This window comes from Juglans microcarpa x Juglans regia, chromosome 5D (genome assembly GCF_004785595.1).
Source record: "Juglans microcarpa x Juglans regia isolate MS1-56 chromosome 5D, Jm3101_v1.0, whole genome shotgun sequence".
Lineage (NCBI taxonomy): Eukaryota > Viridiplantae > Streptophyta > Magnoliopsida > Fagales > Juglandaceae > Juglans > Juglans microcarpa x Juglans regia.
The window spans coordinates 11,303,373-11,327,179 of NC_054602.1; the positions used below are offsets into that span (position 1 = coordinate 11,303,373).

The 23,807-nt window shown below is 33.4% G+C and overlaps 2 protein-coding genes across 2 annotated transcripts; both read right to left on the bottom strand.

Annotated features, from left to right (window-relative positions):
* Window positions 1-1,943: 1,943 nt before the first annotated feature.
* Window positions 1,944-6,369, bottom strand: LOC121266083 (CSC1-like protein ERD4). The gene is made up of 6 exons (XM_041169806.1): window positions 5,759-6,369; window positions 4,861-5,009; window positions 4,216-4,491; window positions 3,106-3,953; window positions 2,717-2,972; window positions 1,944-2,506 (listed from the first exon to the last, which is right to left on the bottom strand). Exons 1-6 carry the CDS (start codon window positions 6,021-6,023, stop codon window positions 2,129-2,131), a joined length of 2,172 nt encoding a protein of 723 aa, XP_041025740.1. The 5' UTR covers window positions 6,024-6,369; the 3' UTR covers window positions 1,944-2,128.
* Window positions 6,370-10,127: 3,758 nt separating this feature from the next.
* On the bottom strand, window positions 10,128-19,205 carry LOC121266084 (hydroxyproline O-galactosyltransferase GALT2). The gene is made up of 7 exons (XM_041169807.1): window positions 17,685-19,205; window positions 14,633-14,865; window positions 14,130-14,420; window positions 11,666-11,794; window positions 11,334-11,507; window positions 10,640-10,747; window positions 10,128-10,533 (listed from the first exon to the last, which is right to left on the bottom strand). The coding sequence occupies exons 1-7, from the start codon at window positions 18,586-18,588 to the stop codon at window positions 10,324-10,326; spliced, it is 2,049 nt and encodes a 682-aa protein (XP_041025741.1). The 5' UTR covers window positions 18,589-19,205; the 3' UTR covers window positions 10,128-10,323.
* Window positions 19,206-23,807: the final 4,602 nt, after the last annotated feature.

Consider the following 23,807-nt stretch of genomic DNA (forward strand, 5'->3'; position numbering starts at 1 on the left):
AGATGAGATTGTTTTAAATAAAAGTTAAAAATTAAATAAAATATTGTTAGAATATTATTTTTTAATATTATTATTGTTTTGAGATTTGAAAAAGTTGAATTGAGATTTAAAAAAGTTAAACTGTTTATTATATTTTGTGAAAAAATTTGAGAAAATTGTAATGATGAGATAATTTGAAATAATTTCTCAATTCAAACGGTGTCATCTTCCATGGTATTAATGCAAAAACAATAAACCTTTGAATTTTGGTTCAAATCATTTTTAAGTGGGAACCAAAAAATTAGGTCATGACAACTACCTATCAAAGAAAGTTTTTCCAAATGGAAGATGGTTTAGTAGAGTTTTTTTTATTCCAAACAGGTCAACATTTTAGCTGATAATATTAGATTTTGACTTGTAGTTGTTTATTTATCCAGTCGACTAGTTTCTTTTTTAAAAAATGGTAATATTACATATATCCATGTACAAATCTTGTACACTTGTCACTTCCTTTTAGAAAAGTATGATCCATCATAAAAATAATTATATTTTATGCGTATCCCATATTTTTTTATTTTTTTAAAAAGAAATACACGAGAATTGCGCTCCAAAACTGAATAAATTATTTTCCTTAAAATAAAATAAAAAATCTAAGCGGTGAGTTTAGTCATCATAAAATTAGTTCATCTATTATAATTGATTATTGAATGTGTTACTTGTATATAAAAATTAAAAAGGGAGACCAACCATAATTGATAACTTTTGTAAATTCAATAGAAGTCACTTATTGGTATGGTATTACATCTTTATTTTATGTGATAATAAATCCGAATACAACATATGTTAAATTTTTAAGTTTGCGAGACCATAAATACTTATTTCAAGACGAAAGATGAGTTGTGAATAATAGTAAAATTTATGAGTTAAAATTGATAAATAATAATAAATAATAATAAGATAAATTAAAATAAATTGTGAATCCAAACCAGACCTATTGGCTTGTAGGTGGTAGCTGGGCAGAAATTGGTGATGTAGGTAAAAAGAAAAGGATGGTCCACATCTGGGTTACTTGAGACAATCAATGATAATAATGCTGAAACTGACTTAAAGCTAGCAAATAAAATCAGCCCAAACAAAATAAATGAGAAAATCTCCTTTATGATAAGACGTCCTTTTTCTTTCCGAGTTTATCCCTCTTCTTGATATTCTGTTGTGGATTATCTTATCTTATTCAAACATCACTCAATTACGTAATTTTTAATTTTAAATAAAAAATAATCCAACTGCTGATTTAGTGGTGAATTTTGTGTATGGGTAGCGGGATTTATAATATAATTATTATATGAGAAATTCTACATTAAAATTTTACACTGTACATCTTCATTTAATTAATATGTAATTTATCATTTTTGTCTGTATATTATAAAACTTTCTTGTAGTATTTATCACAAAAATGTGCAAACAAGAAGCATCAAGAGTAAAATACAAGGAACCAAAAGGAGAGTCTTCACAAAATTATTGGATCCCTAAAAAGTCAATGATAAATTCATCATTCATCCATGCAACATTAATGACCAAATGTTGTTTGGTGAAAGAAATTATGAAAGTAATGACCCACCCGGACTGCATTTTCCATTCTGGAAAGTGAAGATGCTGATCAGGGACTAAAGAGAACAAATTTGAAAATAAGATAAATAAATAAATAAAAATTTAAAAAATGCAAAGTCACAGAGACCCAGCATGCTATTTGCTTAAAAGAAATAAAAAACCATTTTATTTTATTTTATTTTAAGAAATTGATTCTGATTATAGAATATTTCACATCTATCGTTTGAGATGAGATACCTTGAATATACAAAAAGTTAGAAATCATTATATCTGAAATCATGAAGATACGACAGAACTCATATTAAATCACTGCATGCACTGCTCTTTAAATCCGAGTTAATTCAGATAGGATCAAATAAGAAATTCAACACAGGCGATTCGAATTAATATAATATTATGTTACAGACAAACCCAAAGCCATGATTCCTATTTCTTAATATCAACAAATATTGCATCCAAAGACTTCTGCTAAACAAAAGCTAAAAAAAAAAAAAAAAAAAAACACCAACATCGATAATCTCGTCGAATGCAGAAATGTACATCAAACCAATGATGTCGTTCTTGAAACTTGTGACAAAGCATCTTCAAATTGATCATCATCAAACTTCTCAGACCCCAAGCTTTGTGGGATGAAAGATCTGAAAACTAGTTCCATGTTAGGAACTTCCTTCAACTCGCGGCATACAACTTCCAGAGCCGTGTCATGGAAAGATCTGTAGAATTTCTTGGAACAGACAAAGCCAAAGATGAAGCTAAGTATTATGAGTGGGATTACGAATGGTGCATAGTAGAATTTCTTTACACCAAAGTAACCAAGCATGGTAACTTGGTATAATATCAGAGCTGCTAGGATGCGTATGAACATGTGGGGCCACATCTTTCCATAGCTTTCATAGGCCGGAACATAAACTTTGAGTGCCTGTTAGATGAAACGTTAGAAAGACAGACATGCATGTAAAATATGTATATATTTTTAAATTCACTCATCCAAAAGGATTTGTTTTTCCTCATTCTAGCAGGACAATGGCTTATCAGAGGTAATAAACAACATCAATATTGGGTAAAAGCTACTTCCAACACACACACACACACACATATAAAATAAAAAAAGAGCTGAGTGAAATATTACCTGATTTCTGAGAATTAGCCATCCTAAGCCAAAGTAAGCCGCGCCAAATGGGAGAATAAGAGGAGCTATGACAGAGTAGCAGAGGACAATTGTAACAATCAGCATGTCACCAGGAACCCTAGTTCCATACCCAAGTTCTCCAGGAAACCAAGCTGCTTTCAACTCAGCCTCAGTCTTACACAGATACTTCCTCTTTAAATGGTATATAATTAGAGGGACTATTCTGGACAGTTCAAGGCCGTAGCCAACAAAGAACCTGGGAATCATAGAAATATTAAAATTGAATGAGAAGTGTGTAATACTGTGGACATTAGTGCACATAAGACAAAATATAAGAAACGCCAAATCATTATCTTACTGATGATAAAAAATAATAATAATTATCTTACTTCAAAGCTACAAAGGTGAGGAAGAACGTTGCATTGCCTGGCAGACTATTCGCTAGCAAGGTAATTATATAACTAGGAGGATTCTTCTGAATGGTCTTGAACGTACTGAACAATGTTCCACCCACAGTCACTCCAATGAAAACATTCAACACTGTGAAATAAAAGTATTTCCCTGAAGAGGCTCTCACTACATGACTTAAAGAGGGGATTCCCTCAGCCTTGGAGAGAAATAGAAGGAGCTTGGGCAACAAAGCCAAGAAGACAATGAGTGCAATCTGAGGGAGGTAAGCTTCCAACACTGTTTTGATTGCGGCAATATTCACAACTGGCTTTAAAAATGGGAGAAGTTTCTTCAACTGCTCAAGTGTTGTGAAGGCAGAAATCAACCCAATCGGAATCATGTAGAAAACTATGGTCAAAGCCACAATAGCATACACGACATATTGCCGTACTTGCCTCTGAAAAAACTTGATTGGAAGATTAGCCCAAAGTATTTGACGAGGTTCAGGAGCATCTACAACTGTCCAATCGTTAACTATTTGAGCATGTAGAGTCTGAGCTGCAGAAGCTGCAGTGACCCTGCTCGTGAAAAATACCAGAGCAGCAGCTTGCTGCTTCTCTCTGAGGGTGACTTTTTGTTCCGATTCCAGTTTTGGGATTAGTTCATTTATCTTTTCATTGTAGTACTCTATGCTATCTACCTTTTTACCAAACAGACCAAGGAAGCCAGTTTTGTTAGTCGGTCTAACCCCACCCGGTTTGCCTGTTGTTTTTGACTGCGCATATATCGCTTCAGCACGTGCAAGCTTTTTCTTGTACCCTTCTAGTTCTTTCCAAATTTTGTTCACCTAGGAGGATCAAATCAATGATAAGTAATAAATTGATGTAAATAAATAGCATCTCAACTGTTCGCACATTCTAGTTTTGTATTAATAGCTTACTATATATTAAGTAGCAAAACTTGTTCAAAAGTGAATTGCAAACGGTAACATATCAGAGTGCAGTGGAAATAAAGCACCCCCCCTCAAGTGCCTCTAAAGTGCTGTTAAGTTTTCAGGAGTCAACTTGATGTCAAAGAATTTTAGAACACATAGCAAATCAATGTCTTACCACTTTATTGTCTGTAACCACCATTGATCTGTAAAATGTATCAGGATAGATAGCTTTGAAGTATGAATCAACCTGCTCTTTTCTTGTTAGACCTTCAGGGACCGGAGGTATGTCTCTAACGATAACGGCATATTGTTCAGGTTTCAATGGGGGAGACATAAGAGCATCAGCTCTCAGTTTAGAGACATGCGTGTATGCCTTCCATAACAGGTAATACGTAACAAATGAAACCCAGTAAGTGGCTATCATAAATGCCCATAAACGAGGACTCTTCTCCTGTATTTACAAAGGAACAGAGAAAACTGCATTAAGAAGTGCCCCAATCAATATATAAAACAGAATGTTGTTACTGGTTAGAATTATTGAATCACAAAAGAAATTTTTTTAATAAGTGAATCATAAAAGACAAATTAATTGGATAACATAACATTTTACATATTTATCACCACTAGCTCAGCAACTTGTGGCCCTATACCTATACATTGATAGGTAGAAGATTATATTTGGCTGAGACAAATTCCCAAAATGCACTTGAAAATTCTAGATAATATCTACTAGCCATGTTGAAAATTTGGTAATCTACTGCATGAGAAAAAAAAAAAAAAAAGGAATTCAACATTCAGTTCATGAAAGGTTGTGTAGTACTTTGACATTGCCGATGGATAACTTGTCAAACTCGTTAAAAGTCCCATTGCTGGTGGTTGCCGCGGTAACCTTCACATTATTATCAGTGACAGCAACTGGTAGAAGAAGAGCAAGCAGCACTACGCCGGATAAAACCAAGATTCCAAACACTGCAAATTAATAGACGAAATGATTTAATGAAGGTGCAAGTGATGTTTTATACTCAGAATGACCTAAACATTGAATAACACTCATAAACTAGAGGCATCATTCCCGGTTTCATATTTTCTGTTATCTTTTCTTGTTTTAAAACTGAGTTTAACGTTTCGTATGCTTTAGCTAACTATGGCTTTAGGCACACAATGGCTGGAATGGAGATGTACAAAGTGATCTACCTTCAGCAATACCCAATTACCCATCCTTCCAACACCGAAACTGTTCAAATATTCTTTATTTCAAAAGAAAAAGCGTTCCACTTTCTTTTCTTAAAGCACGTCTGCAAGTTTGGAAATTATTTTTACTATTAAAAAAAAAAAAAAAAAATACTTTTTCAAAAGGAGAAAAAAAAGTTGGGACTTCCACTGAAAAATAATTTATAGAAAACGATTCCCTCAAATGTAGAATTAGATCAAAGTTGATCTCCCCAATCAACCCAATAATATTCATTTGAGGTATTACTTTTTTCCTCGGGTGAATAGAACAGCTCGAAGCGCACTAAGCAAGTAGCCAAATATAGAAAGCAAATCTCAGAGTATAGCCAGTAAAATCCATGTAAAACACAAGTACGAGATACAAATGTACAATCATTAACAATTTAACATGAATTCCACCAAAACGAACCGATGGAGGAAAACGCACTTCACCATAGTCCTAAAACTTCAAAAGGAAATATAAAAGGCAACAGAGCCAGAGTGCAAACCAGTGCTCAAGAACACGAAGTAGACGGCAGTGTCAAACCCCGAAAGGGAGATCACGTCCTGCTCCGTGGAGGACATGGCCTCCTGGATCCACGCGAAGGGGTTACGGGTCCCGGACACGGGAGGATCCAAACCCTTCAAGATCCGGTTCGGGTAGTACACGACGCTATTCCCCTCCTTCCGCGACAACCACGCGAAAAGCAGCATCAAAACCACGAATATCAAGAACGACGTCACCAGGGACGTCAAGAACGAACTAAAATCCATCTGAGTCCCCCTCTAAAAAACCGACCTCCTTATCCTTCACTCTCTCAGAACACCGTGCAAGAAAGGTTGAAGACTATGTATAAACAGGTATAGATATCTCAAAGAAGAAAGATTTATATGGGGAGCGGGGGCTAAGCTAACGTACGAAGGAAGGAAAGAGGAGAGTAACCGTTGGGCGTATGATGGAGAAGGATTGATGGGTGGGTGTGGAGCGTTACGATTGGAAGAAGAGTGAATGCAATGCGTTTTAAGCCAATAAGATATGGGAAATATCTGCCATTTATATGGGGGCTTGATTAGCTGGTTGTGGGGTTCCCCTCCGTGTTTTCATGATTCTGATGCGCGAGGGAGAGAGAGTGACTGCGAGAGTGGATCACATGGAAGATGATGGAGTAGTGAGGGGACAGGCAGTTTATGAGTGAGCAGTGCAAAAGGACATAACTAGCCTCCACCCGTAACTGATAGAATTGTTTGCATTCGAAAGCTAGTTAACGGATAAAAGAGGTGGATTGAATTTTTAATTTTTAGATTTAATAATTGAGGAAGTAAATATTACTAAATTAATATTTTTTTATTTTTTAAAAATATTTAAAATTATGTAAAAAAAATATTAAAAAAAAAAAAGATTTACACTCATCGGTACACTTTCGGTTAAATATCGGTCCGCACCGTCCTTCTCATTATTCTTCCGTGCCCAACGTATCTTGCCTTCCTAATTAGGATTGATATCCGATACCTTGAACATAAATAACTCAACCCAAATCAGGTCTGTTGTCGGCAAACGACACGATTACCAAGAGCCTCCAAATTAATAATGGAATTATTGTTATTATTATTATTATTTTAGGTTTTTGATTCACAATTAAAAGGTGCAAACTTTTATAAATTAGAGCTACAAAAAATATCAAAGCTCATTGACTCCACGTGGGTTAAATGGTATACAAATTTAAATTTAAATTATATTTAAATCACCATTAGATAAAATAAAACATTTATTACTCATCTATTTTATTATTATTATTATTTCAATTTTTATACGATATTAAACAACTGACCATAAATTAAACATAATAAATAGACTTTAAGTATTTTATTATAATAATAAAATAATAATAAAAACGATGATAAAATAGATTTTGGATATTATTATTCTAAATAAAATATAATCAAATTCATGATTATATATTATGCCAGTAGCTTAAATTCGACACAATAAGGTCTCATTTGAAAGTTGAATTCAACGTATCAGTTCAGTCTAATTTTAAATTGAGTCTAATATTTAAATATTTAATTTTTAAATTATTAAACTCATCTTAACTTAAATTTTTTTTACACAGACTCATAATTTTTTTTAATTTAACACATCCTTTTATTTAAGACTTATAATATTTTTAATTTTTTATAAATATATTTAAATTTATCTTAATATTTAAATATATAAATTTATCTTAATTAATATTACAAAATTTATTCCACCTCTTCTTATTATTATTCATAAACGGAAACTAAACGAGACTTTCATCCTTTTTAGTTCATCTAAACATTTTTGTTCTTCTTTTAAGGTTAGTTTTGTCACTCGGGAGAAAAATAAGGGAACCTTATCCACTTTAAAAAGTAATATACGTGACTGCCAAGTGGCCAGCTGAGTCTAATCACGATACCGTGTCTTTTCCTAGACGGGAAAACTACTTCCCAGTTCCCACCTCAAAAGAAACGACCACGGTGTACAAGCTAGTGCCGTGGCTTATGTCGGTAGCGAGTACCTCAAACTTCCATACTCTACCGACTGGATATTTATTTCTACTTCGCTAGCTTTGAGGAAACGCAGGAAAAAGAAACAGAGTGTTTAGTACAACCGCGTATACTACGTGGCGGGAAGAGCTGAAAGCAAGCTCTGAGTCTGGACAGGGGCACGTGGCGTCCTACCGCGCTGCCGACAGCTCTAAAAATCAATCGACTTGACCGTTGAGGGGCAGAGAGAGAGAGAGAGAGAGAGAAGAGGGAGAAGGGCGTCTTTGTCGTCGTCGGTAACGGTAAAGAGTCGAAGACGTCTGGATATTTCGAAAGAGCAATGATACACATATTTTTCACAATATTTTTAAAATGAGGATATTTTTATAAATAAATATTACTTTTATATGATATTTTATATTTATATTTTAAATTTTTAAAATATAATTATAAAATATATCGTAAAAAGTATTATGTATTTATTATTTTTCTTTTTAAAGTGAATTATTTATTTATAATTAATTTGCTTTTTATAAAGTTAGTGTGGGGATAATATTAGTGGGCCATTGCATGTGCCAATATGGATTAGGCGTTAAGAATGGTAGTTGGCGAAAAAGGCAGGACTAAACCATGGGGCCCATCTCTTCTTTACTCTTCAATGCTAAGAGACTTATAACCTTTATTTCAAAAAAAAAACCTTATAACCACCACAAATGCATTGGTGATTTATATAAATAAAAATAATAATAATAATTTAAAACCCTCTACACTAACTCTTTTGTTTTTAGGTAATAAATACTTACACCTCCTTTTATATTTTTTACTATTTAGTTTTTTTTCTCTTTAAATTTAGATTAAAAATTTCAAAACATAACCTTATTATATAATTTAGAATAAAATAAATTTAATTAATTAACGTAATAATTTAAATTTTATAAAATTAAATTTATTTTTAATTAAATTACATGATTATATTAATTGATTAAATTTATTTTCTTTTAAATTATGTAAGAATGTCATGATCTAAAATTTTTAATCCAAATTTAAAGATCAAAAAAGAAAAAAAAAATTAGCTGAATTTGGACTTCAAAAACAACTCTTATTAAAAACAAGTCTAGCTGAATTTCAGTTTGGTCTAGTCGATTTCAAGTGACTTGTCGATGAGTTGTGTTTATTTACAACTCTGTTCCCTCATTCCTCTATCCACAAGGTCATGGTATAATTATCGTTCGATTATACTATACTATTGTTCTATTAGGCTTCGTTTGGAAAGTAAACTTATTTCAACTCATCTCAACTCATCATTATAACTTTTTCAAATTTCAATATAAAATATAATAAACAATTTAATTTTTTCAAAATTTAAAATAATAGTAATAATAATAAATAATATTTTAACAATATTTTATCATCTCAACTTAGCTCAATTTAACATCCAAACGTACTCTTAGTATCATGTTACAGCATATCATGTCAATTAAAATTAATGCTTATATAAATAAATTTTAATTGCACGACATGTTGTGCGGTACAGAATTACCACATCAGTCTTCCAATTTAAGAGGCGGAAATACATTTGAAGGCGACAAGTACAAAGAACACAAATGTTACTTGTTCAAGATATTGTCGACACAGTACAGCATCTTAACTATACTCTTTTAAGGAAGTGGGACCACACATAGAAGCAAGAGCGAGTCTTTTTTATATAATGATGTTGGTCAGGAAATAAACAGTGCAGTATTGATGGAGAGAGTCAGTCCTTTTGTCCTACTAGTACTGGGTGCTATGTTATGAGACAATCATTGTCTTATACACAATAATTTCTGTTTAGGACAAGCACTGCTGCACTAGCAATCTACAGAAGCTTAACCCCAATTTCTCAGCTTTCAATGGAGTACATGTTGTGACTGTACCCGTGATTGAGGACAAAAGAGCCAAGTGCTACGGAACTTCAAAACTAAATTCTCTATGATATGGGTTGGAGAAGGATTTTAGGACCTCCTTTTTCTTTGATTTCAAAAACTCTACTGAGCTGAGCAGCATTACACAAAAACACAAGAGTCTAAACAATGAATAGCCTTTTACTCGGGAAGGAAAGAGACTAGATATGGTCTGCACTTCTTTCTGCCCTTCATTCACTTTGAAAAATTAAACTACGAAAAAAGACGAGAAACGTTACTTATCATCCCCACAATCCACACCATATGATTTGTCATTTTTATCATTCTATTTAAACACACATATTTACCCATCAATATATGTGTATTTAAATAGAATGACAAAAATGATAAATCACATATTAGCGTGTGGTGTAGGAGATGATAAGTAGAATTTTTCTAAAATTAAACATCCAACTAAAAGAAGTTCAGCCCATCCATGAAACATATCACATATAATACTTTGTAGAACTCATTGTGGCAAATGGATTAGCATAAGCAATCTTAGGTTCATAATTTGACCGAGACACTGGCCACAATGGACAAAAATCAGCACAAATGTGGGTAAAAAATTAGAGCGTGGGAGGGAGGAGGAAGGTAAGTGTGATATAACTTTATGTTTCTGTTCAATGTCATCTAAAGTTGCAGCAATGAGCCCGACCTCTCGCCAAATTGCCCCAAAGACAGATCATTTGCCTTGGCGATTGGTAATGTGCAGTAAAATAGTTTTCCAGGCATCCATACTGACAAAATTTCCAGCTGTGCGAGTACTGGACGGCTGCCTTGGAACTGTTAAATTGCTCGACCCACATTCCCATGCTCACATCCTCCATCTTGAAGAGCTTCAAGCCAAAAAAAAAAAAAAAAGTTTTTCCAGTTAACATTTGCTGTGTGGCAGGTTGAAGGAACCTTCGAAGGGAGGCAGATTAGATAAATAATGCAACTAACCCTTAGGCTTCGATTGCCATGTTGAGAGATAATGTATTTAGCAATATCAATGGAAATTACATATCCAGGTCCATTCGCATACGGAGGATATACTTCCTCTGGCCACTCCTGTTACATACACGATGTTTCAGATATAGGAACACATTCAAAGAGTATAAAAAAGAGGTCTTGTCCAGAAATAATGAAAAACTTCACAACTTAGAAGAAAACAACATCAATAAGAAACTCAGGATACAATGACAAGATATTGACAATATCTTCCTTTTTATGATCCTACTTCCATGCAATCAAACATATCAGGCTTAAAAAGATGGAAAATGATAGGATTATTACTCTCCTACTACTTATTTACTACTCATTTTATATTTGATTTTTTTATTAATTTTTTATTTTACTTAATGGTTAAGGAAGTGACTATTAGTAAAATTATATATTTTTTAATTTTTTCTTAATACTTAAGGATGTTAAAAATACATTTAAAGGAAAATGATAAAAAAAAAAAAAAATTGAAATGAACTATCAGTAGTAAATGGGTAGTAATAAGGTAGTAACCCTATCGCTACCCTAAAAAGATATCTAATTGATGAAAGGAGCTTGAGTAGAAACCCAAAATGCAGAACCAAGTTAACATAGAATTTTGAACCATGACAGGCAACAAATCAAAATTTACACAAAACAAAGGCCAGTAGCATACCTCATATGTGACCGCCCATTTTCCACTTCTAAGAGGGCGATGCAAGAGATTGAGATTACCCATATAAAGCGATTTATTAGAGGAGATACCCTCAATTTCTTTTAATACAGTGTCCACCCTGACAAATGTGTCATCATCACATTTCATGATGTACGCTGCGGTCACATTCTGAACCTGCATGGAGGATGTTTGGGCCATTTAAAGATAGGATATAACTCAGCATAGGACCCAACAAAACAGAAGTCCCAAGAAAACCACCTTCAATGAAAATGTTCGGGAAGAAATCCAATCAAAAAAATGAAAGAAGAATATTCTGTAAGATACAAACTCACCCCAAACTCACAGATAGCAATAGTTTTAAGAACAACAAGCTCATAGCGATCCATAAAGGGCAAAATCACTATATCGCCAAAGTAAGCAGCCTCCTTCTTCAGCACTGCATTCACCTCCTTCCTTGGATTCTGTGTCAAATTAAAACAAATGACAACACCAGAAAAATCCCAATCATAATATAATGGACAACATAAAAAGTTCAAGAATGGAAATTTTTTGAAGTAACGCATACATAACAGCAAGTGAAGAATTTCTGTACAAAGAAAAACAGAACAATAACAGACACAAACAGGCATCATGCACAGCATGTATTGAAGTATTATACGTAACTAGGACAAATACCCAAAAAAAAGGGGGGGAAATCTTGTCCACAAGATTGAAGTACATAACAATTGCATCATATAGATAAGTTCGTGCATATCAGAAGGCAGTAGATTTCTTTATCATATGCTCACAGGGATCAACAACCCTTGCATGATACCTCATAATCGTTAATTCTACCAATCAAGCCAAAGTTCTTAATACATCTATAACTGGTGACAACCCAAACCAAAGTTCTTTCTACCAAGGTTGGGAACACCAATCCACCTCAACAAGCCTGACATCTCAGAAGTCATCATCTTCAGTTAAAGTAAACTAATAAGAAAAACTTGGCTGATTTATCCACATGCCATTTCACAATTCCTATCTACCCCCATTACATCATCAAACAAGTCTTTCCTAATTTCTCCATGACTTAATTTTTTAAGAGACCAAATCTTTCCATCTCAACTGCACATAATGAATGCTCGGAAGAATCAAATTAACACTCTTCATAATGTTGCTCCCTGGTAACTATTCCCATCATTCTGATCGAAATGCAGCACTTACACAACCTTGAAGTGAAATCCACAATTTAGCCGCCCTCTAAACCTTTAGGCAGGCAACATATTCCATACCAACCACCTGACAGGCAATTTTTTCCTAATTTGTCAAGTACCTTGCAAGCTCTTCAACAGAAATTCAAAATACATCAACCAATGTCCAAAAACATCTAATGGTGTTCCTGAAGTTGATTCAGTATATAACAACTCCATTTAGAAATATTTTTTAAAATTCCAAGCATGCAAGCTGTAAACCATCCACAAACCTGATTATTGGCAATTACCACAACCCTCTCTGAAATTATTTATATTGCTTAAAAAAAAAAAAAGACAAAAAGAAACATCTCCTCCCAAAGTGAGCATCATGAGGTGTTGACGGCTAAAGAGAGCAAGAAAATAAACAGACACTGACAGCTTATGTTATTAATGATGTCCAATCACAAGGTTGCCCTTCCTTGCATATAATTTTCTAGCACTCCCCATGATCTAGAGCATAGATATCTATCATGCCTTGCAAACTATATAGATATTAAAAAAACTCACTAAAGCCTTTGTGAATGCATCTCCTAACAGCTCAAAAACCTATGAGGTAATAACTTGTTTTGAGATAACAGTATTTTGCATAGAGGGATGCTACTCATCATCCCACACCACACTTTACAAATTTTAAAATTATTTTTTATTTTATTTTATTCTTGTTAAACTAATTGAGTTGTTCTACTTATCATCCATATACCACATACTTGTTATAGGAAAAATGAAATAAAATAAAATAAAATAGGTGTGGTGTATGAGAATGATAAGTAGAATTATTCTTTTGTATAAAGTGACAATCCACCTCGATTGCTTTGTTCGAGTTAAAACCTCAAACTATTGGGTGGAGCAGCCAAACTAGTACATTAAATCATACCAATGTTGACATGCAACCAATGTGAGACCATTCAACACCATATGGTTTGACGGATGTAGAGCAAACAAACAAACAAACAGATGACCTAGGCTCTGATACCATGTGGTTTGATGGATAAGGAGAATGAGAGAGTATGAAAGATTTTAAAACCTCAACCCTGGAGTGGATGGCTTATCTATCTATATATATATATGTGAATATATTTATATATCATGTAAAATTACAAAATTGACCTTCCTCACATATAATACTCTAACAGGTACATTATTGATTGCTACTCCTACATGCTTGTCATTGGCAACCATGCACCAACAGACCACAATCATTTTGTTTACACTCATTCAGCACTTCAGCTCTGGACCATAAACTTGTTTCACTGGAAGTTCTATGCTTTGCTAATATCAACAATGTTTTTGTTATGTATCAATGTTATCATTGCTAATAACCCTATGTCTCAAGCATGCCAATATCACCACGTTCTATTCATAAAATCACATGGAATTAATCCTGGAAACTAATTCATCAACCATAAATCTTGACATCATATTATTTCATAAGATAAACTTTGTCAATAAGCAAAATGACACCATCCAAGTACACAAGGAGTAGACATCAGATGCACCTGAGTAGAAAAAGTAAATCTCAACGTCATATTTGAATGCATGACAATGAAAAATGAATAAGCCTTACCAATGCAACAAAGAATCGAACAATTACATCTGAGGACTTGATTGCAGATGTTTGCATCCAAGTTTTTCTAACTGCCATGCGTTCAGCAAAGTGATTGGGAGCAGACAGCACTCCAACAAAGAGTGGAACCTTGCTCTTGGGCAGAGGATTGACTTTCCACTTCTCAGAAAACTCCAATACTCTATGAGGTGAAAAACTTGGATGAGAAGTAGGGAGAGACGTGGCATAAACTGAGTGGACATCCACATCTCCTTTAATTGCTAGTCCTGTTGCATCTTCAAGAGTGAACCCCTGAAGATACAGCAAAGCATTATGGGTTTAGTACAGGGGCGTTAAAACAATCAAATTATTTTAAAATACTAAAATTTGACAGTAGAAAGTATCATTCTAATAACTATAATTGTAATAGCAAGCTCTAAGGAAAGCATTTTCCACTCATGTCAGACAGGTAGTAAAACAATATCATTACTGGTAAACATGACAAATTTTTCGATATTACTTACAGTCCTATAAGGAAATGAAGTCACATGCCGGCCCCCAACACTAATATGGTACCCATCAACACCAGCACGCAGGGTTAGGATAAACAGTCTGCCCTCCACAAAAGGAAATGGCCAGGTAACTTCTGGCTTCTGCTCACGCCCTATGAATCGCTTAAACCATGAGGTTGTCTTGGACTCCTTTGAGTCAACAATATCATTCCGCATCCATTTTTCACACCTCCCATGTCCATCAACTGCCAAAAACAATTTCAGGAACCCAAATTTTCACATCTCCACGTCCATAAATACTGCAAGTTACTGAAGTTGATAAACAAAGGAGGCTACAGAATCACCTTAATAAATGTTCACACAGTGGATTTACAGTGCTTCATAGTGCACTCGAACATAAACTATTGAATTACATTCAAAGAATTTTAGCAAAGTTGATTGGGGATTAAAGGGATTAAACCTATAGTGAATGCAAATTTATGGCTGTAACAAAGCAAACTCAACAAAACAAGTGAAGTTCAAAAGAAGTATGCCTATGGCCAAAAATGCCCAAGCAAGAGACTGGATCAGCAAGACCATTCCAACAACACCACGCAATCAAGCTCCTATACCATGTTGGAAACAACAAATCCCGGCTAGTATGTAAATTCTTATCGAGCTTGAAGCAAAACTATATTAATCTAAACTGGAACATAAACCCATACACTAGCACACACCAATGCATAAATTGATGTCAAGAATCTTATCGGCATAGAAGAAATGATGCAGCAGATGCTGGTCTGGAATGTTTACCTGAATTCGGCAGCTTAAAAGCCACTCAGTGGAAGAAAGAGTAAGTAACATGCTAAATTATCCAGGATCATGGTTTTATTTAGTGAATGAGTAAAGTTGATAGTCTGGAGTCAAATTTTCTCTAGAAAAAGAGATGAGAATAATTGTTGTATCGGTTTCAAGGTATCCAGTAAATTAAAATTTAGTTAAGAGATGGTTTATGCCTAACAGAACTCATCAGAGAGAGACAGAGAGAGAGCAACGAGCTCTTAATGGAAATTATTTCCCCTCAAAAGAACAGGTCAGACAGTGAAGCCGAGGGTCCAGAACCACTGTGTGCGTGTGTCACTTATCAATCGAAAAGCAATGTATTAGAAGAGAGGCAGACTATCTCCAGGTTAAAATTAGTTTTGCAAAAGCTGAGACAAACATCCCTTTACTGGGCATCATAGCATGTTCATTGGCGGCCTCAACACAGGAAGTGTTATATCCTCTTCTCCACTTTGTTTCAGTGTATTCAAATTTATGCTGGAATTGATTCCAGACTTGTTTGTTTTGCTGGGATCGTGTTTTCTCTAGAAGACACCACCAGAGGCTAATTTGAGTAGCATCAGCTGTCCAAGCCATAATTTTAGTTTTTTCCCTGTGGGTCTTAAGAAACCAAAATTTTATAGTACAAGGCTATTTTTTTTATAAGTAAGAAGAATTTATTATTCCATGTAATTAGGCAATGCCCAAGTACATAGGAAGTATACAAGAGAAAACCTAATTACAAGCATTTGCTCAAGGCTATTTATCATGATGATTGTAATCCTGGAAAGCCATTTGCTCAAAGAATTCGCATAACAGAATTTTTTGAAAGTATTAGGTCATCCAATTAATTTCCTAGAAAGCCATGGAGCATTTTGAATAAGCTCAAGACAAGCTATCTTACACTGCAGCAATAAAAATAGGTCATAGGGATCCCAAATTGTACTTTTATATCTACTTTCCAAGTTAACAAACAAAGCCTACAGGTGATTGATCCATCCCAAGACTGCACAACAATTAAAACAGCATATAATTAAACCAAGTTGTATATTCACATTACCTTTTCTTTTCAGGATTTAATACTCACATTACTCATCAGAAGAGAGTGCAGCTATTTTGAAGGTTTTTTACAGCCTACACCTAACACGAAAGTTGAAACACCATACTCCTATGAAAGAAAAGCGTCCTACATTTAGCCCTACAACTAACTTGCAAAAGCTTTCTTATGAGACGAATGCTGTGAAAGAAAATATTATCTTTTTTTCTTTAACTTCCCCAAGAAGAATGACAATAAGTTTTTCAAGACAAATGGAATAGGATATAGTATATTATGTTGTACCATCATAGCTTTATCTTTTTTTGCATTGAAATACTTTTTGATAGGTCCTTTCTCACATTGAAATACGGGACAATATACATAAGAGTATTGCCAAAATGTGCATGACATCACTGGTCTCTAACAAAAGGACTATCTTAAAAAAAAAAAATAGAGAGAGAGAGAGAGAGAGAGAGAGAGAGAGAGAGTTTGGCATGACTTATCAGGTAACTTATTGAGACATTTACATTACATTGTTCATTTTATGAACTGTTAAACCAGATATGAATTACGATCCTGCCACTATCATATCACCACAACCGCAAATTGTAGCTTGAGACTAATTTCATTATTGATGTAGAAGACTTGCAAAACATAAATATTTTTTTTTTCTTTTGCACATTTCTTTGTAATGGTCTAGATATCATTTTTATGTTAAAACTTGATGGGTCTATTGAGTTTTTGTCCTTTTACAAGGATAAATGAAGTGATCAAATGGTTCTACGAACTTTTCATACGTGCTGCACACATCAACAATACATTAAGGGTGGAGAAAAATTAAGAATGACTCGGACTTGAGGCATGACTTTCAGGTAAACTCGGTCTCATGGGTGACAGATGTACCAGGAGTCATTTCTCATGGCCCTGATCACAAGGCAAGCCCAAGACATGAAATGAGTCGTTTCAGGTCAATTGAGCCTCATGGATGTGCCACGACTCATTGCACTTGAGCCTCACCTCAAGGCAAGGACATGAATTTAGCAAGTCAGCAGCCATCCCCTCATGATGTTATTACTATCTACTTATGATAAACAAACCTTCTCTTGTTATGTTTTGTTTATATCTTCTCAGCACAAGAAAGTTGAGTTTGCATATATCTATGAACCTTCATCCCTACTGTAGAATGGCAGAGCTTACAGAAGAAAAATCAGAAGCAAATAATCATACCGAGCATATCATCATCATTATTGGATGGTAAACCATCGCATCTTTGAGCTTTTCCCCACTGCATTCTATAACAGGTGTTATGCTCAATGACTGGCCGTTTGCTCCAGTCTCCTTTCAATCGAGGATTTAAGTGTAGAATCTTTGGTGGTTCCTCCCCATCCACCGCTTTCAGCCCCTGCAATTCAACCATGAACTGTGAAACCATAACCAAGGCACTACCACTCCTCAACTTCGCAAGCTGGGGCACATATTCCTGATGGGCATAATGGGGTGTTCCAACCACTGTAACTGAAGAACCAGCAGCGAGCCCACATGGAAGAATCATTAACCTGTCTCCCTTCAATTCTTCCCCACTGATCGATATCCATGAAGGGCATGACTCAGGTTTCCCCTCAATTATAGAGCTTTCTCCGGTCTCCTTTTCATCTACCTTATCTAACTCTTCCCACGCCTTTAAGCCCAATGTCCAAGCCTCATCCGCCATTCTCTCGAGCACTGACAAGTCAATAGTTCTGTTCCTCCGCTTCATAATCTCACCCGTTATTCGACCATATCGATGCTGCAGCGGCTTTATAGGTCTAGACGCACTTTTTTTCTCTTCCAGTGGTTCCTGGCTAGGCCTGAATGGGGCGTCTTGGTTTTGGTTATCCTCTAATTTCCGATGAAAAGCATCCTTATAAACAGAAGTAAAGAAAGGTTTGCTTAAATCTGGATCTTCGGAGTCCCCTCTCATTGTCCCATCCGTCCCAACATAACTATCGTCCCCACTCAACATCGCTGCGATCTCTAAGAAATGAGGAAACTTAAAGGATATGAAAACTAAGTATAGAACCGCTATACCCAATAAAAAATGCGACAATTTGAACCTTCTTGCTCCGGGAGGCTCGCTTTTCGGCCTCTTCATCTTTATCAAACTGAAAGGCACACCAAAAACTTCTCACAGTAACAGAAATTCACTCAAACCCATTTTTCTAATTGACTAAAGGAGCCCAAAACAAGCTTTGAACCCCCGCAAAGAACTCAGAGCATATATCACCAAAATCTCAAAACAGACCCTTTACCAAATATACCAACAAATCAACGAAATGCAATGTTGTGAAGCAAAACGGGACAAATTAGAAGCACACCGTAAGAGAATGCCCAGACCTCCCCGGATTCTATACAATCGAGTTCGCGATGTCAGCCAATATCAGACTTCAATAACAGATTCAGAGAAACCTCTTCAAGATGTGGCACGGAGCACCTTAAATCCATCCACATTTCGGGAGCATTCTTCTGACAAAGTACACGATCAATCAAAAAGAGAGAGACGGACCCAAGAAATTGCAGAAGATCAAACTGTTGAAGGTTGATTTCGGTTCAAGAAATGGGCGATACTGGAAGGTGAAGAGGTTCCCAATAACCCGAATACACGAAAAAACGGAAAAAGCAGAGACAGGGTATCGTCGTCTGCACGACAATACGTAACGACAGCTTAGAGGAAATAGAATGAAATTGAGGTACTCGGATGAAAAATACGTACAAGGTTTTCAGGGAGTTGATTAAAATATAGTTTTTTCTTTAAATTTTTTATCGAAAATTCCTGCATCCGTGATATTGCCAAATGCCAACAAACTTAAAAGAGTACTTAAAAAAAACAAACAAACTTGAAAGAGAATTATTAAATTTATTAAAATATATTCGTAAAATTGAAAGAGATTTCTTAAATATATTAAAATATTTTGTAAAAATAAATTTATTAATTGAATAATTCTATTTATCATCTTTACACCATACAATATGCATATTTTTTTATCTTTTTCCCTTAACAAGTACGTAATGTATGGATGATGAATAAAAGAACTCAATTAGTTTAATATAAATAAAACAAAAAAAATTAAAACATGTGTAGTGTGTAGTGTAGGATGATGTGTAGTAAAATCATTATTAATTAGTGTTTTAGGAAAAGAGTTTTGCTACAAATAAATAATTATTCATATCACACACTCTAAACCTATAGTTTTTCATAGGGTGCGATGGTGTTTTTTATAAGGTGTATGAGTGTTTTTCATAGGATGTGTGATAGTGAATAATGGTTGATGAGAATAATTTTTCATTAAAAAAATACGTCCATATCACTTAAGATCTCATTTATTTTCACATATGAGATGAGATGAGTTGAAATGAAAGTTGAATAAAATATTGTTAGAACATATTTTTTTAATATAATTTTTGTTTTGTGATTTGAAAATGTTGAATTTTTTCTTTTATTTTGCATGGGAGTTTGAGAAAGTTATAATAATGAGATAAGATGAAAATAGTTGTGAAAACGAACGATGCCTAAATTATAAAGATAATTAAGCTTTTGTTAAAATTTTTATCTGTATAATTTTGTTGATAAACTAGAGAATTGATAACAGTTAGATCTATGTAATTTAATTCCTAGATAATCACCTATTTAATCGGTAAGATGTGAATTATTTAATTTAGAATTAAGGGCTAAGATTTACTAATTTATACCTTATCGTTTAATTTTGAAACTCTTGAGGTTATACTTTATAGATAATTTTTCGAGATAGGTTGGTTATCATTGTTTAAAAAAAGGTCCTTATCATTGTTTTTTTCATCAAATAAAATAATTTTTGAACAATGAAATATATTTCAGTCATAAAAAATAGTTGTGCATCTCTTATCTTATCATATGATATAATTTTTTTAATATTTAATATATTTCGTTTATGATGCATCTTAAATTGTACTTCCCAAGGGTGACTAGGATTCAAGTCTTCTTAAGAAAAGCGTCGTGCTACACTCATCGAAGGTATTATCTGATGATGGTCCCGATATGCGACAAAGCTATTTGGCTTTTTTAATTTTTAATTTATTTATTTTATTCATTTTTTATAGTCTTATTTTATTTTTTTTAAAAAAATCTTAATATCATTTAAAAACACTTTTTTAATAATTAAATAAAATAATAAAATAAAATAATTTGTCGGGGACAAGTAGCATTATTCTTAAAAATAGTTATTTATTTCAGGTAACTTCTTTAATTTACTCTCTAAATTTGATATGAGTATAGAAATATAAAACATTGCATAAAATATAAATATAAATGTTAAAAAAAAATATAGACAAACTAGCAATTGTCCAAAGAAAATGATAAACTTACAAATAGTCTACAAATCACTCTACTTCAAATGAAGAGTAGTTATTTAAAATTGAGATTTATCTTTTAATGAAGCATCACAAATACATTTATTGATTTAAAATGAATCATAAAATAATTATAAATGAGTTATAGAGATATCATTATCCAAACACATATTCAAGAGGTTAATGAGATCTAAAAAAACCAAGCATGATTAAAAAAAATAACTAATTAGTATTGTAAGTGGGCTTACTTAAAAAACAAAAATTGGTAACATTTAGGGTGAAAAATTATATACCATGATGTTAGTATTTATAGTTGTACTAGTGAATTTTCGAACAAGATCAAATGCTTAATAAATACAGTGAGATCCATCCACTCTACGTGTTTGTCTTTTAAAATTTCTAGACCATCAAGATCTTTATGGAATTGAAATTTTTAAAATTATAGGTAAAAGAATTAATAATAACGGTTGGATTAAAACCCCCATGCCATCGAACCTTTGGCTTCATGCAATTAGAGAGAGAGAGAGAGAGAGAGAAACAAAAACAACAACAACAACAACTTACATTGGTCGGAGATAAACCAATCAACCAAAAACGTTGTCCTTTTTTTTTTTATTTAGTTTTTGTCTTAAAATAAAATGAAAAATGAAAATATTCAATCCCATAATTTGTTGGTTGAGTTTCTTTCTCAATCACCCGAATCGAAGGGTTCACTTCAACCCAATCGGTCCAATTATATACGTGATCCTTTCTACATGCACACATTTTGCAGACTTCATTTTAGTGCATTGATGGGAAATTTTTAGCTTTTTGCATTCAAAGCTTAGATGGTTAAACTTGAAATAAAGATCTAGAATATGTCTGGACTTTGAGTAAATTGGATTAATGAAATCGAGATCTTTTTAATTATCTAATTAAAATTTATGGTATGGTTCCAAAGAGAGACCGATACATCTTGTATGGCCTAGTTTGGATACAAAAATTCTTTTAAGACATTTCATCGAATCATAATCTTTTCAATTATTTAATTAAATTTTATGGTATGATTCTGAAGAGAGATCGATACATCTTGTACCACCTGGTTTGAATACAAAAGTTTATCAAATTTATCTCATATAATCATTATAATTTTTTCAATGATACGAGAATTGTAAAAACAAACCAAATTAATATTGTGTATATCTCTCTTTGCATTCAACGTAAAATTAAGTTAGGAAATTGGAAAATGTCCCGATTGACTCAACTTTTTCTTAAAAAAAAAAAAAAAAAATTGCATAAACGTTTTATTGTGCTTTTGACCACCAATTCCACTTGTCATTATAGTTCTTCCACTAGATTGACTCATTATAAATAAAATATAATAAATCCTAATAACTTCTTATGGAGTTATGACTTCAAACATATAAAAGTTTTTACTGTGTGGATTTTATAAAATGATGTTTAAATATTGATAAAAAAGTTACAAGGAAAAAAAAATAAGTTAAAGCTATATTTGCTATATTGCCATCCACATTAAATTTGTAAGATATTGTAATAAATTTTATGGTACATTTAATATTTCCATAACATTTTATCTTTTGTACGGATCAAGCATTAAGTAATTAATGGCCAATTATTTATTTTCACTTTAAATTTGTAAGATGTTGTAATAAATTTTATGGTACATTTAATATTTCCATAACATTTTATCTTTTGTACGGATCAAGCCTTTAGTAACTAATGGCCAATTATTTATTTTCACTCAAAAAATATTTGGTCGTGAACTCGCTGCATATCAACCCTAATCATGTGTAACTAAGGATATTTTATTCTATTCTCTTGTACTATAATAAATTTGATTTTTAGAGGTGAAATTATTTGGGAACGAATTAAATTTCATTTCTAAAAGTAATTTTTTGAAACAAAATTTAAATTTCATCTTAAAAAATTGATGATTTTATAAAACCTTTCGAACGGATAAATATCCGTTCGAACAGGATCTTCTGTGACGAATTAAATCGTCTCAAAAAGTTTTGTCATTTCGAACGGAAAAGTTTTGGTGGCAAAAACTAGCGGGAATGTTTTTAGACCATTAGAACGGAACATATTTAGTTCGAACATATTCATACACCATATTTATACATTCAAACACATAATATTAATCTCGGTACGTAACTCAAAATATAAAAAATATATATCATATATATAAATTTATAAATTAATTTTATGTAATTAATTTTAAAATATTTTAATAATTTATTTTATGTTAAATAAGATTTTTAGTTAAATAAATATTATCAGCCATATACCACATAATATAAATCAATAATACTCTAGAAAAGATAAAATATTTAATTTATAACTAAAGCAAATTATTAAAACACCATATATATTGTCCATAACTATAACAAAAATAATATAAATAAAAAATGGAAACTACTATGATGTGAGATCTTTGCACACATCCTCGATTACAATTAATCGTCTCTCTACCTATATCAGTCGAGTACTGAACGTGACCTGAGTTGCATTACTGACATGAATCTCTGTATGTAACTTAGAGATGCTAGCAGTAATCTCTGTAAGCAACTCAGACATGGCAGTATGCACTGCATCGATCACCACTGATGTGTGTATAACGATCTCAGAACACAATATGTCAGTCATCTCCTCGCGAGTAGATATGCGTGATGCCTCGGCCTATGTAAATGCCTAACCAGCCGATACTTTAAGATCTTCTGGTTGTGCATCTCTATGAATATCAGCCCTGTCAAGAACAAGTCCACGAAAACGAAATCTAGAGTGTCACGTGCTCCATGACAGTGTTGTTGATCGGTTTCATCGGCTCCCGTGCACGCTTAGTAACTTCTGGCACGATCCCAGAATGTAGTAAAAATTGAGTGATCAGATCCCAAACTACAGTATATCTGTCGTAATGTACCGAGCCTCTGATCAGATCCTCTCAAATATATACTCCACGAGGTCGATCGAAATGCCACGAACAACCTG